Genomic DNA, 16,185 nt, shown 5'->3' with positions numbered 1-16,185 from the left:
CCAAACTGGAAAACTGGAAGAGTAGCTCCAGCAGATTCTACGTACAACATTCAAGCCTGTGGTAAACAATCCAGGCATGCTGTGCAGAGTATCTCTCTGTAGGTACAAATAAAGTGATCTGAATCTCAAACACCCTGAGACCAGTGACACTCGCTTTAGGGGCATAAAATTAGGATGCTACCTTATCTGTATTTATGGGTCTCAGTGGGTACATTGTGGTAAAGGAGAAGCAGTGGAGTACTTTAGTGACCTGACTGGAGCAAATAAATAAATAAATACACACACACACACACACACACACACACACACACACACACATATATATATATATATATATATATATATATATATATATGTGTAGAGAGAGAGAGAGAGATAGATAGACACACACACTTTTACTCTGTTTTGTATTCCATGAGTACAGACCTAATATTTGAAAGAAAAAAAAACTACAGTTGCATCAAAGCCTTCCTACTGCTCTGTCTAACCTGCATGAGCTGCTCATGTGTAGAGGAGAGAGGTTATTTACAGAGAATTAACAGTGCCTTTGATACTGGGTTCATAAAGTCTGTTGTGTTTGTTTTGGTTGAAATTCTGAGTGCAGCTTTCTTAACCCAACAGAAGTAAAATGTTTATTTCTTCGAAGCAAAAAATCCCAATACACAGAAGCCTGAATATTTAATTACACCACAGCTGAAAGGGCAGGATGTGATGCATGCAAGCTCTTATTAGAAAACATTACTGTAAAAAAAAATTATAAACCAAACCACACCAGCTTAGTTTATATGAGTCACAGAATGTGAGTCTTTTATGAATGGAAGGCAGGAAACCAGTGTGCCAAACACATACCCATATCCATCACACATTTCTTGTAAAACTACAGCTGGCCTAAGTGTTTCTATACAGATTTACCTTACAATAAAAAATATTTAATTTATGTCTAAAAGAGGAAGTAGGTGGATTATTTTCTCTATGATTGCTAAACGAAAGCCTTGTAAGCATTACAGCCATCTGAGTGTAAAAGCTAATTTTAAGATCACCAGGGGAAAAAAGCAAAGGAAACGAACAGTGATTCATTGTGAAAACTGTGAATCTGAGAAATAATTAGACGCTGCACACTCACACATTTCCTTTCTCACCTCTTGGTCATCGTTTTCAGCTCCTCCTGGCTCTCCGTTTGGTCGGGCCAGTGTGAAAAGCAGCGGTAAGATGGACAGCTCATCTTACTTCCGGCGTAAAGAGAAGAGGACCCGCTTCTTCATCCGCCGCATGGTGAAGGCTCAGAGTTTCTACTGGATCGTCCTGTGTGTGGTTGGCCTCAACACACTCTGCGTGGCCATAGTCCACTATGACCAACCCGAGTGGCTTACAAGAGCCCTCTGTAAGTGTCAGAATAAAATGCACTCCTACATACTCACTTATTCACCGCCTGTATGACTACACGCTCTCTGTTTTGTTGCTCTGTCCATCAGACACTGCAGAGTTTGTGTTTCTGGGTTTGTTTCTGACTGAGATGACTTTGAAGATGTACGGCCTCGGAGTAAGGAATTATTTCCACTCCTCCTTTAACTGCTTTGATTTTGGGGTAAGTGTAGGCTGTAATCCAAGCTTCTGTTTGGTGATGACTGGTGTCCTAAAAGCAGAGCCACACACATCAGGTAATAACTTTACCTTCTCCTTTTGTCTTCAGGTGATTGTTGGCAGCATTTTTGAGGTGATCTGGGACATGATTAAACCAGGAGCATCGTTTGGTATCAGTGTGCTGAGAGCTCTGAGACTGCTTAGGATTTTCAAAGTCACCAAGTAAGTTCACTGTGTGAAACTACAAGGTATAACCATACATTTGTCACGGTTCTGGGTGATTTTGACCCAGCATTTTGAGTTCTTATGTTTTGGTTTGATTTTGTATTATGGGTTATATTCTGATTCCCTTGTTTTGCTTTGTTGATCATTATTATAAATCTATGTTTCAGTTTATTCTGGTTAAGGGTTTAGTTCTTAGGTTTTGTCCTTGTGCCCTCGTGTTTCCTGTTTTATTTTGAAGGTTTATGTCTTATATCAGTGTTTCTAGTTTTGCTTTCTCTGCCTCGTTAGGTCTAATTTCTCCCAGCTGTGTCTCCACCTGTTCCTCGTTCCCTCATGTGTGTATATAGTGTGTGTCCTCCAGTGTTCAGCGTCGTGTCGTACCCTCAGATTTGCCTTTGTGTTTCCGGTCTCAGCTTTCATTGTTCAGTTTATGTGTTTGTTATTTGCTGGTAATAAAGCTGTGGTTTTTGAGTTGCTATTTTGTCTCGACGAGTCTCCGCCTGCCTGCACACAGATCCCTGACAACATGCCTTCAATGCAGAAATGTTTTCTTTGTTTGCACTTTGCAGCCCCACCAATATTATTGTGTTCATTGTGTGCTGCAGTTTAGATGAAAAATGTCTCCTTCTTGGTGTCATAAATCAGACAAAGTGGAACACAAAAACAGTATACAGTGCATAACTGTGAAATATACATAACGTTAGAGTGAGAAATCTTAAGGAGTCTGCTTTTTATCTCTTTGCCTTGACTTTTAATCTGAACACTTAAAATGTGTCTTCAGGAAGCAATACAGGAAAAGCTTTCAATGTATCATAAAACTGAAAGCACTACTTTACTGAGCAAAACCTGAATCTAGCTGAAAATTGTATTGCATTCATGTATATGGTTCTTATTGCACTCTTAAGGTCTTCCCACAGTATTTCTTTTTCAGACATTCTGTTGTATATTTATTGTTGTGCTTGACATAACTGTCCTGTTGTATGAGCTCTTTGGTTTGGGCATCACACAGTCTGACCTTGGTGTTAGGTGTAGGCTGTGTGCAGACAGGAATCGTGGACCCAAAAGTGCAGACACTTGGAGGCACAAAGTAAACTCAAAAAACAGCTTTAATGCTGAACTAAAAAGATACCAGAACTGAGACTTTAAACATAAACTCAGGCAAGCAGACAAACACACAGCAAAATAAACGGTAGATCGCGACACAGAGAAACACAGGGCTTAAATACACAGAGGGAGCAATCAGGGAATGGGTAACAGGAGGGAAACACAGCTGGGGCAAATCAGGCCTAATGAGACAAGGGGAAGCGAAACCAGATACATTAACCTCAGACAAGGACCTTCAAAATAAAACAGGAAACATGACACAGACTGAACTAAAGACACAGACTCACACGCACGCACTGCAACAGAGGGAACAGAGACGTGGGACCAGGGCAGACACAGACACTGACTGGACACGGGGATATAGCTACTAAGGATACACAGAGACGCGAACTACACAAGGGGATACAGCTGACAGGGGAGACAGAGCAACTAGAGAAGACAGAGACAGAAACCATAAGACAGAACTCAAAGAAACCAAAGACTAGAAATTATAAATAATATAATAAACTCAAAAACCCTGGGTCAACGACCCAGGCATCCTAACACTTGGGGTTAATTTATTGGGTTGTCCACTCCTGCTAATATTGTGGCATTGTGCTAATACACACCTGCAACGTAACACTTGGACTGCACTTGACTAGACCTGATAATAAACTTACCAATACATCTATAAAACAGTTTCTTACCAGAAGGTCCTAAATATTGAAGCTGTGTTCTTCTATTCTTTTCTGCCTTGCTCCCTGTACTGACAATCATGTCATAGTTTATACCTTTCATGCCATAAGATTAGCCTTAATCTTGTCATTCAGTGAGACTGGCAGCTGTACACCCTGACACACTGATTTGTTTTATGCCACCTACACTTCTTGTTGCTATTTGTTCCACTCTGCCCTCCTCTGCTTTGGTTGTTCTGATATGTGTAATTTGCAAGATTTGTCATATTACTTCTGTCTGAGTCTTCCTGTTTGTTTGTTTGTTTGTTTTGTGTGTGTGTGTGTGTGTGTGTGTGCTCCAGTATGTACAACAATAATTTCTTTGTGCCCCTCTTTTTGTTTGCTCTTTAATGTCAGATACTGGAACTCTTTAAGGAACCTTGTTGTTTCCCTCCTGAACTCAATGAAGTCCATCATCAGCTTGCTCTTCCTCCTGTTCCTCTTCATTGTGGTCTTTGCCTTGCTGGGGATGCAGCTCTTCGGAGGACAGTAAGTGATTTGTCCAACCTGATCTGCTCTTTTTCCTCCTCTTTCCAACCATTTATAATTCATCACACGAGCACCAACACAAACACAAATCCTCTCCTCTTCTACTTCTCGACTCATTTCCCCACCTGACCCTTCTCGTGTATGATCCCTGGCCCAGCGTGGCAGTGGTGACAGACATGTTGACACAGCAGGTAGCTGGCAGATCAGCAGTAGTGACTGCAGCCCTTTGATATCACTCTCAGCAGGAGCTCCATGTCTTCTAACAACGGGAACACCTCATGATTCTGGGCTGGCTGCAGTTAATCAAAGGCCTGGCATCCGGCCCCGTCTGACTCAACTCACACACAAACATTTTACTTTCTCTCTCCTCACATATCATCTCACATCACACGAATACTGCTCTGGTCAGATAGTTTGCCTTTTTAAATCTACAGTACTAAAATTATTATTAAATCCTGTTGAGTGCTTAAAAAGAAGGTAACTGGATGTCTCTTGGCTTGTGAAGATATTTCACATCTCGTCCAAAAGGCTTCCTCACTTCTATAACAACTGTGTGACCCAGGTATTTAACCCAATGTAGGGGGCCCTTTGGAGGTATTCCTGAGGGTCATTGATCCCCTATTGATCATGTGAGCCATCACAAGCGTGGATCATTGCAGCTGCCGAGGTTTCACCAAGTGTAAATCTCTATATGTCATGGCCCTGCGTTGTAGTTTTTGGACATTATAGTGTTTGAATATTCTGAGTTGATTCTTGGTTTCATTTACCTCATGCTTTAAGTGTTTAGTGAGACTAATTCCTCCCTCAGTGTTTCTCTCGTTCTCTTGTGTCTAGCTTCCTGTGTTGGTTTTTGTAGTCTCCAGCCTTATCTCCATGTTTATTTTCCCGTTTCACCGGTCTTGTCTCTGTCTCCTGCTGTCTCAGCTCAGTCATGTCCCCGTCTGGGCTTTGTTCTGTCCCTCCACTCTGTCGTGTCTCCATGTCTGTTTTATCCCCAGCTCCTGTGTCTAGTCACTTGTTTTAGCCTCTGTGTGCACTCCCCAGCATCTCCTCTGTGTAGTCAGTTGCGTCTGGTTGCTGTCTCTCCATCTCCATCTTGTCTCTATGTTGCTCAAAAGAGTGTCTTTTCTCCACTTTTTTGAGAATGCCAAACTTGTCACTGGGATTAATAATATCCTACCTAGTTTGGAATACCCTATGATCCAGAAACTGACATTGTACATGGAAGCCATGTTATATCTAGCCATTAAACTATAAAGAATTTATATAATATAAAGAATAAAAATTTTCACATTTTAAAGTCTAGAATGTTTAATCAACCAACCATACAACCATCCATCCATGTTTACCTGCTTATTCAATTAATGGTAGCAGGGACCTGGAGCCTATCGTGCACGTGTTGCACTGTGGGAGAATGCCAGACCACCCGGAGAGAGAACCCATGGAAGCATCGGGAGAACATGCAAACACAACACAGAGAGGGGTCAGCTGGCTAGCAGGAGGCTGGCAGAAAAAAAAACAATCAAGTAGAACAATTAATCTCAGTGAAGTTAGTCCAAAGCACAAGGAAGCACCGTGCTTCCCAAGTGGGAATAAGCACAGACTGGAAAACCAGGGTAGCTGAGGCAGGGATTATATTTGATTGCAGACACGGATTCAAAGAGTAGTGGTGAAAAACAATCAGAAAAAAATTACACACAGTGATGTCATTTGTGAGACAAAAAAAGGTGCTGGTATTTCTGTGTGTCCACCATTTGAAAAACAATAAGCAACACATGGAAGTATTTAGTATTAAGTAGTGGAGTATTTCTTAATCATTCTTTTTAATTTGGAAAAACTGCACTCATTTGCTTTGCAATGTTCTTCCTCCAAGAAAGTTTAAACTGAACAACCAAAACAAATTTAAAATGATATTTTAACCAAGTAGTGGCACATTATGTGATAAAACAACAACAACAAGTTTTTCATCAAAAACAGGCTTCTAGATGTATTTATCGGTGTCAATGGTTAGTACTGTTGCCTCACAAGAAAAAGGAAAAGCCTAATGTGCTGAGTGACCTTTTTATTTGGAGTTAGTATGTTCTCAAAGACTGATTGTTGTAAATTCGAGCGTGGATGAGCTGTTTGTCTCTCTGATGTCCCTGCCTTTTAGCAAAGTCAGCTGGGGTGACTTCAGTCATCACGAAAACACTGGTTTGCAAAGCAGTTAAAAAACATGGATGGATTTATGTTCCTCCTGGTCAGGCATACCTGACCAGGAGGTCACAAACTTAAACAAAAATTAAAACAAATAGATGAGTTTATAAGCTGTAGTGTTTAATAGGTTGGATTCTATGTCAGGTTGTCAGAGTGATGAGTCCTGCATGATGTTATAAATGTTATAAATACGCTTTTATTTAAAGCATTGACCTCAGATGGTTTAAGAATCTCTTCTCCATTGTATTTTTCTCCGCTCTGGCAGGTCATAAATACACTCAACTGAAATGCACAGACGGCCTTCATAAAAACCACAACTGAATTTCTTTGAAGCAGGAGGCTGTTGCCATGGCATCAAGCCTTACATCAGTCTGCAGCATCATTAACATCACATCAGTCTCTGGTGATGGACAAGTGTGAGATGAGTCTGACATCCACATGGTGCTTGTAGCCAGCTGAGCACACCAGGCTGAGCACAGTGTTCTCTGCCCACCATAACAACCATGCTATTGTTAATTCCCTTATTCGAATATTTTTATCTTTAAAAATGTGCCCAGGATTTTAAATATTTTTTTTGTGTTCATGAGTCTAAACATAGAAGTGGTTCAGTCGGGTCAGGTAAAATCTAAAGAAACCGCAACAGTTCCTCAGACAGAGCTTCGTTTTAAATAAAAAGTTTTCAAACCTTTTTTTTTTTCTTTCTTTCTTTTTCAAACCTAAGTAGAAGACTGAATGGCCTTTTAAAAGGCAGCAGAAGTGCTTTGTTATACCCAGGCTTTATTTTTGGCTCAGAGATTATGTACTTGCTCTCAGAACGGTAAAAATTCTGAGAACTGAAAGATAAACAGCTTGAGGTAGAGGACTGTGTTCATCCTCCTGCTGAGACTCACAGGACATCGTTGACTGTTTTGCAAAAGTGATAAGCTCAAAAGTGCAGGATTTATTATAATGCAATAATTTTTGGTTTTCTGTTGGCTGCTTTGTAGCTTTCAGTTTTAGAGGTACAGACCTTCTTTTGTTGATTAACTCTGACTTTTTGTGGGCACAGGAGAGATGGCATTTTTACATTTTCTGCTCAGGCCCTTTTAAGTGTCCAGGATTGGTAATTGTACATCCTTTCAAAACAGATCAGAAACAGAAAACATCAGAGGACAATTGTTTACTCCCAACCTGTTTGACATTCCAGTTAATGAGTTTTTGGAACATTTTAAAAGACTTGGCATTTCATCAAAAAATTTAAAAGATTAATCTGCAATGAAAATAATCACTCGTGGTCAGTCAGTCCATCCAGGAATTTATTATGCTGCAAAGATGTAATACAAATTAAAATTAATCCCATCATTTTCTACAGTGTTTCAGAACTTCTTCAAAAGCCAGAGTGAACAAAGAAAAATCAAGGCTGAGGTTCCACAGAAAAAATCTGTCTGACTGTGATCTGAAATGCATTTTTAAAATAAATGTTACCAACACAAATTAATTGTTTGTCAAGTCTTATGACACTTCAGCGTTAGCATATTGTGTAGATGCTAATCTAAAAGTGCTGGCTGAGCCTGCACCCGCTCAACTTGCTTGTTGAAGGAAGTCGCACATTGACCATGGCGGTTAGCAAGAGGAAATTCATGTGTTATGGTGCCACATCATTGAAACATCTTTACTAGCTAATGCTAGCTGTGTTCCTCAGAGCAGTGAAAACAGTTCCAGCGGTAGCTTGCCTCGCCTCGCGTGCTATTCCCCATCAGTTTACTGTGAAAGATTCACAGTTTATCCACAACGTGCATGCGCAAATCACAAAAAAAGAGATGTTAAACAGTGACAGCTACAATTTCCTATGAGTACAAAAGAAGCAGAGCTTTGAGCAACAATAGACAACCGTGGTCACAAGATGGCAGTGATCTAAAGCAGGGGTAGGCAACCTTTTTGATCATGAGCGCCATCTAAAATTTCCTCAGAAGTCAATGTGCCATATGATTGCATTAGCAATAAATTTAATAACGCTCTATATTAACAGTTACACACTATATAGAACAACTTTATAGAATTATATTTGTTCGCAGATGTTGGCAGCTATCTGCGAATAGTTATCAGCTATTTTGAAACAAAAAAAGACACTTTTTATCCATAACAGTAAATGTACTATACAACAGAAAATGCAAATGCTATTTATGGTCTCCTCACAACAATGATAAGAAAAATAAACTGAGCCAATATGGCATGTTTGTTAAAACAGAGACACAAATGTTAATGTGATCTCTGGTCTCCCACTCAGAGACACAGGTCTCCAAGTGTCCAGCATTCAGACGGCTACCTGAGGACACTCATGTGAGAGAAAATCTGCTCACACAGATATGTAGAGCCAAATACTGTCAATAAGGCCTCTGCAATGTTCTGAAGACAGTTAAACTTGTCAGGTAGTGATGTCCAGCAGGTGAAAATGAAAGCTCCATGAACACGCACAGCTGTGGATTCCAGCTGCATTCGTAGTTCTGTAAACTTTGACCCCCACAGAGTCGAGGTTTTCAGTTCAATCAGCTGCATTTCGATGTCGCATTAACTGGCATTAACTCAGCCAGTTAATACGAGACAAATCCAGCTGCTCATTAAAGCTTTCTGGTTTGATCAGAAAAGAAAACATTGGTCCATACACCTGAAAGTCCCGAAAACGCATTGTGAATTCTGTCTCGAGTCTACGGATGTATCCGTGTATTTCCGGGGTGCTGACAGCTCCTGAAGCATTTGTGTCGGAATGTGGAAATTTCAACATCACTTGAAAAAACTGCCAGCTAGCAACGTCCCTCTCACCGGTAGGCTAAGTTATTTTTAGCCAATTACAAGTTGAATCTGGTAGTTGGGGCTGTTAGCTAAGATACTGTCATTAAGAAGAGGCACAATTAATGTGTCTATGCGAGCTGATTTGTGATGTGCACCGCTGGCCCAGCCATTTATTTTTTAATGCACCTGCTCAGATTAATTCACTGCGTGTCGTGCCCAGGGCTGGACTGGGACAAAAAATCGGCCTGGGCATTTTGACTAGAGACCGGCCCACCAGGTATTATAGGACAAGCCATAAAGCCTTTGAATGAAAACAGATGCCGTTGTGACAGTGATGTACACTGTCTTGTTGGTATATGTATAATTTCTATACATTTTACATCAGATAAAAACTTTGGTTGTAAGATTCAGATAATTAGTTATGAAAAGCGAGGCATTTTAAATGAGAATAAGAAATAAAAGTATTTCTTTGTGCCCCCCTTTCCCTGTTAATGCCCTACCTGCCCCCCTGGCAAAACTTTGCTAGACCCGCCCCTGCACAGTTACCAGCTGTCAGCTACATAGAAAAGCATCCTGGTGTTATTTGTCTCTCAGAAACAGTTCATAGCTTCCGTTCAACTCATTCATGTTAACTAAAAGGTAAACCTGTTTCTCCATCACCTGTTCAGCTCTGATGATTCAGTAAGAACATCTCCTGGTTTCATCTTCATGTTTCCCTCTCACCACATATCCAAACTGATATCATGACCAGCAGCTTTTACAGCTGTGGCTCCAGCAAACATCAGCTGATACTAGAAATTAATATTAAATAAATTCTAACAACAGCTGATCAAGCTTAAACGTGCTGCTGTTGTTTAACGTGACATCCGCTGGTTTCCTCTTTCTGGCGCAAAGTGAGCGATAAACAAACAAGAGAGAAAAGCCGATCAGCTGATCATTGATCAGTTTCATGATTGAAGTAGAAACAGAAGAGAGAGGGGGGGTGAGAGAACGAGAGAAGAGGCAGCTGCAGCATAAAGACACAGAATAACTCCACCTTTGTGTCTTTTTCCATTGTAGCTGAAGTCCGGGACAAACTGTGTTCCTTTTCAGCTCAATACGAAACACCTAATATTTTCTCTGAATGTGGGACAATTCCGTTTTTTTAAGGAGCCGTTGGCAACTCTACTAACTAACCTTATGAATATAACAAAGTTCACTATCAGTAACATAGTAGCACCCACCCAGCTGTATAGAAACTCCGTCATGCTAGCTAGTACGCAGTACGAGTTATTGTAACTGGCTGTAAAAAGTCAGCACAACGAAAATAAACTCCACCTAAACTTAGTTTATATCTGACCCAGATAGACTGCAGGTCATAACTTCTTACCTGAAGTTCAGTTCACCTGACACTCGGACCGGCGGCCGCATAGGGTCTCTCCTACTCCTGCCTCCCCTTTCCCTCATCCACCTGCTGGCCTCTGTGGCAGCTCCGCCATAGCCACCACCAAACAACTGAGTTATTTTTACACATTGGTCAGCATCTGGCCAGACCACCACCTTTCATTCTTTATACCGTTTCAAAAAACAAAAAAAAAGAAAAAATCATCGGCCCATAAAAACGAAAAATCACCATCAGCCCACCGGGCAAATGCCCGATGGCCAGTCCAACTATGGTCTGCCATCAGTTAACCCTTCGTGCCCAGGGTTGCTGACCCCTGATCTAAAGGATGGATGCAAACAGCTTTATGACAGCAGTGTCTGAGACAAATAGAGATAAATTTCTTTTCTTTGCTTCATTTTAATCGATGTCTATTTTTAGATTATAATTGTCCTGGTAGAATGCAACTGGGTTTTAGTAATAGCTTATCTTCTGATGGAAAGCTTGGCTAGAAAGGTACATTCTCAGTACCTGTGGCATAGGTCACTTGTATGAGCTAATTAATTCCAAGTAACATTGAATTTCACCCACTGTAACTGAAGTAGAAACTTTTGGTTGGGCCACACTGAAAGCCATTTTATTTGTCAGAGAACTACATTAAAAACACCAAAAACATAATGGAGAAATTTCAGTTCAGTGACTCAAGCTTTCAGCGGTTAGCCTTTGTAGACGCCCTGTTTCCAACTGCTGTGTCAGCATTCACTCATCAGTCAAAGCTGCCACATCTCTAACTTTGACCCTTTGTAGTGTTAAAAAAAAAATCAACATCTGTGCAGTCGAAGAGTCTGTTCGTTTTTTGTGCCAGGCTGTACAGTAAACATTATTATTAACAAGGCGTCTATGTGGGCTGACTTCAGTTTAGAGCAAACTTTAAGTGGCCATTCTAGTTTTTCTTATAACTTAAAGTTAACACATTGACACTGTTTCTTATCTAATAGCAGGATTTGCCACTTATTTTATGAAAAAAAGTGAAATCAGATAAAAATAAATAAATACTAAATCTTGGGTACTGGTTGATGACAAAAATTATTCAAAAATCTAAAAACCTATAATATGAAAATATTTTAGCTGCATATTTTAAATAGTCATGTGTTAACAATATCCATTGCCGTTATTTATACAATATTAGCTGTTGTTGTTGCTGTTGTAAATGATGTATGATGTAGGAGAGTGCGAGCATGAGCTTGTGGGGAGTTTGGCCTTCTATGACTCTGATTTAATGAAGTCTCCATGGACGACACATGGAAGCCAAACAGTGTGCTTCCAATCCTTATTATCAGAGTAAACAGAAGCCTGCACACAAAGGGGCAGCAGCAAAATGCAGCATCCATTCTCAGATTCCACTAATCCCCGGTGAACGAGGGGAAAAAAGACAGAAGTGCGGGATGGAGAGAGAGTGTGTGTGGGTATAAAACAGGGAATGAAAAGAATAAAAAGAGGGAATACCGATATGATGTGAAGTGGAGAAATTGGTGAAGAAAGCAGACAGGATGAATTAAAGACAAATCATTTCCCCAAAATTTAGGGTGATGATTTGTCACTTTTTATTCCAATTTAAAATCATCCTAACACAAATAGTGTAAAGTTATGTACCCCAAGGTAAAGTTTATGTAGCTGAAGCATATATATGTGTGTGTGTATATATGTGTGTGTATATATGTGTGTGTATATATGTATATATGTGTGTGTATATATGTATATATGTGTGTGTATATATATATATATGTGTGTGTATCTATATATATATATATATATATATATATATATATATATATATATGTATGTATGTATATACAGGTCTATACAGGCCAGAACATCCAGACTGGCCAACAGCCTGTATCCACAAGCTGTGAGGCTCCTGAACTTTCTGCCCCCCTCTCACGGACAATAACCATATCCAACTTCTTAATAGCAATGAACTGGTCTGCATTGGTGCATCATATCTTTATTCTCTTCCCCCTCCTGCCCCCCCCCCCTCTTTCTTAAATAGATAACTATTATATCTGATATCATATCTCACAGTACAATAATATTGAATGGGTTGCATTGTTGTATTTTGTCATGTTTCTCAGGTCTTTGTCTGAATTTCTACGAACATTATTGCTAAGGATTGTCTTATTGCATTGGAGTCACACTGGGTTAATATGTACACTTGGGTTTTAAGGGGTATTTATTATTTTCTTCTTTTTTTGGGTTGTATGGAAGCCCCAAACGCAATTTCATTGTTCTTGACAATGACAATAAATAAATACTACTATATATATGTGTATATGTATATATATGTATATGTATATATATGTATATATATATGTATATATATATATGTATGTATGTATGTATGTATGTATGTATGTATATATATATATATATATATATATATATATGTGTGTGTGTGTGTGTGTGTGTGTGTGTGTGTGTGTGTGTGTGTGTGTGTGTGTGTATATATTACAATTTATATGATAAATTATTTTTATATAATAAAAATAACCTTGCTCGAAATTTGAGATCAGTTTGAGGTACCTTAGAGTCGATGGTTCTATTATTAAAAAAATAGATAAAGTAATTTGAAAATGCCGATGTAACACCACAACAGGTCAGATTTTGCAGGAAGTTTTTTATTTTTTTAATATTCTGTTTTTAAAAAGATTATTTTACTAAATATCAGTATTTATATTGACCTGAAATTATCCATGACTGGTCAGAACCAAGTATACATGCATACAGTACACACACACACACACACACACACACACACACACACACACACACACACACACACACACACATGTGGCTACAGCTGGGTCTGCTCTTTTGCACCAACAGTCGCTTTGGTAACTGTCGGCGCTCCACATCCTCTCCTCATCTTAAAGTCTGCTCCTTTTCCTTTTGCCTCTCTTCTACATGTGGGTTTGACTTCCAAAAACAATTTTCCCCAGCATGTTCCATTCTGGTTTTTGCATGACATATCACATGCTTGGGATTATATGGCTGTTAAGACATTAAATTTTTATACGAAATTGCAAAATTAATTGCATTTCAACTCAAATTTACAGTATTTGAACCCATATAAGTCATTTTAGGTGAATACTTGTAGAATGCCTATTGGAAGCATTCAATGGGAGCTTGCTATATAATTCCTGAACTTTAATATGCATCTTGCTTGACTATCGCATGAAAACTTTGTCAGGATTATGCTGTCTTCTGAATTCTATTTTTTCAGATTTTTTTATTACACCTTGAAGTCGGGAGACATTCAAGATGGAAAGAATATTTATTTATATTTGATTGTAAATTTATAAAGAATTTTTCAGCTCTGCATATTTTGCTTTAAAACTCACCTGCAATTTTGTTCTGATTACTATTTTTTATTGTTTACTTTGTTATTTTTTTATTGTAAAGCACTTTGATTTTAAATGTCCAATATAAATGAAACAATAAATTAATAAATAAAATACTTTTTTGTTTATATAAAAAAACTGGAGATCCATTCAAAGAAAAAAAAACCTAAAAAACTAAAATATAAATATTTTAGTAAGAAGCATTTTAACTGAAATCCAGGATGCCTAGAATTAAAGGTATCCCGGTTAAGGGCTTTCTACACAGGCAGCAGCTAGCAGCAGAGTAATGATAAGACACATAGAAAGTCATTGATATTCAGTCACTTAAAGCAAAATCTATGCTAGCAAGCAATTGTTTATAAATGATATGACACTGTTATATGTAGGATTTAAATGTTAAAATAATGTTGGCTGTACACAGTTTTACACAGTATCTCACAGTCTGGTTAGACGTTCAAATGTACTGACCAATTTACTAATATTTCTCAAAACTTTAACTTTATCCAACTTAAATAATGCACATTTAATTTGTAAATATCAACAGCTACCCACAGTGTGGTGTAGTTCCAACAATAGCTTTAAAGATAAAAAAAAAAAAGACATATGGATATGTGGAATACCATGCACAATGCTTGCTTTCTTCTTTGTTCATACTCAGTCACAACTGAAAAGCATCAAAGGTGGAGAAGAAATCACTCAAAGTATGGGTAGGAAAAGAAGTTGGGTTTGCTTAAAATGGGTATAGTGATAATTCATAAATCTGTTGCTATCCATTGGAACTCTGTTGCCACCTACATACATATAAATTCACATTAGTTACATATATTCAGTCCAGCCAGAACCTTGAACCCTCCACAAATCCTGAGTCAGGTGCTTTACAGCAGCGGTCCCCAACCCCCGGGCCTCGGACCGGTACCGGGCCGCGAGAGTTGAGGCTCAGGTGTGAAATGTATGGTTTTCAGGGTTTTTATCGGTTTTCAGTGTTATTTTGTTATCGTTTTTATTGTTAACTCTGTTTTCCTGGGTCTTTTCGCGTGTGTTATGAATAAATCTTCTTTTTTTCGGTACCGGTACTAGTTTTATTTATCCGCGACACCTTAAAGGCCGGTCCGTGAAAATATTTTCGGGCATAAACCGGTCCGTGGCGCAAAAAAGGTTGGGGACCGCTGCTTTACAGGACAGAAATTTTAATAGCAAAATGACACACAAAATACAACCAGTTGAGTATCTGATGTGTTGTGCCCATTTTGCAGTGTGACACAAGGACCGGACACACACAGCGTCGACAGTTGAATATTTACTTGCAATGTTTAATGCCACTCTGAGTTATGCAGTTTTCACACTGCTCAGCTGAGTTCCAGCTCAGCACACACCGCTCTCCTCCAGCCCCTGGCAGCTACTGAAAACGGGGAGGCATAGTTAGTGAGATGGAGGTCAGCTGTGTGGGTGAGCCATCCCTTGACACCACACCCTGAGCTCACTACTCCACCCCTACCCTGCAGCTGAGCCACGCCCCGCTATATGCAGCCTGACTCAGTTCGATTGCAGTGCATTGGCATGTGATCTGACCACAACAGAATTTAATAAACCAGAAGATAAATTTGAAACCAGTTGACTAAATCCGTCTTAAACTAATTTCTTTCTTTGCTTTTTAGAGGAAAGGTGAATATAAACTAAGTAGAATTTGAAACCGGTGAACAATCATTTGTTTTCTCATATTAAAAACAATCACAAGTGCTAATTTTTAAAATAACATACATTTAAAAACAATACATATTTCCCATTATTTTGCCATGAATTGAAAATTTTTTTTTTCTTTTATCCAACCTCAAACATTTCTTATACCTGCCTTTTTATTTTCATCATTAACTGAATGAAGTTCAAATGATGAATAGTAGGAATGCAGGTTCAGTTGAATGACCGACCCATCCTCATGCATTTCTGTGTCACTCTCTCATTGTCTTCTTTAGTTTCAAGACTGCGGATTCAGGTTTTGGCAGGTTTGTTGGGTCATGTGGGGGCTTTTTGCAAAGATTTAGAGTCTTTTTGTTGAAAATGTGCATGTCTGATGAAAGTATGTCATTAAGCTAGAGCCTCTTATTAACGTCCATTATATAGTTTCTAAATTGCTTCAGTGTCGTAGAAATCCAGTAAAGAGAACTGAATCCACTTTGGATCCATTATATCAGACATACATATTGAAGTCTTGTGTTTATCTTAATACTAACATACTTGCAGCAGAGAATAGCTTTAAAGGTTGTGTGGCAAGAAGATATTCTGTTAGTGAAGCTGTAAATACTGGAACGTTATCTTATATTCTTTGGTGATTTCTGTTGGTGCCTTTTCCGCA

General features: G+C 38.9%; 1 protein-coding gene across 25 annotated transcripts in view; it reads left to right on the top strand.

The window, feature by feature from the left end:
- The window catches only part of cacna1bb (calcium channel, voltage-dependent, N type, alpha 1B subunit, b), a 233,958-nt gene that overhangs the window by 143,021 nt on the left and 74,752 nt on the right, over positions 1-16,185 (top strand). For 11 of the 25 annotated variants that reach the window (XM_026174414.1, XM_026174412.1, XM_026174411.1 and 8 more), the window contains exons 11-14: positions 1,160-1,381; positions 1,473-1,585; positions 1,691-1,803; positions 3,981-4,112. In XM_026174414.1, coding sequence (XP_026030199.1) covers positions 1,160-1,381; positions 1,473-1,585; positions 1,691-1,803; positions 3,981-4,112 — 580 coding nt within the window. Of the gene's footprint in view, positions 1-1,159; positions 1,382-1,472; positions 1,804-3,980; positions 4,113-15,805; positions 15,836-16,185 lie in introns of all 25 variants that reach the window. The other 14 variants (XM_026174397.1, XM_026174402.1, XM_026174400.1 and 11 more) reach the window with 3 other exon arrangements.

Source organism: Astatotilapia calliptera, chromosome 7 (genome assembly GCF_900246225.1).
Source record: "Astatotilapia calliptera chromosome 7, fAstCal1.2, whole genome shotgun sequence".
In the NCBI taxonomy this organism is placed as follows: Eukaryota; Metazoa; Chordata; class Actinopteri; order Cichliformes; family Cichlidae; genus Astatotilapia; species Astatotilapia calliptera.
The sequence above is the reverse complement of the archived record's forward strand: the minus strand, read 5'-3'. Positions and strand labels throughout refer to the sequence as shown.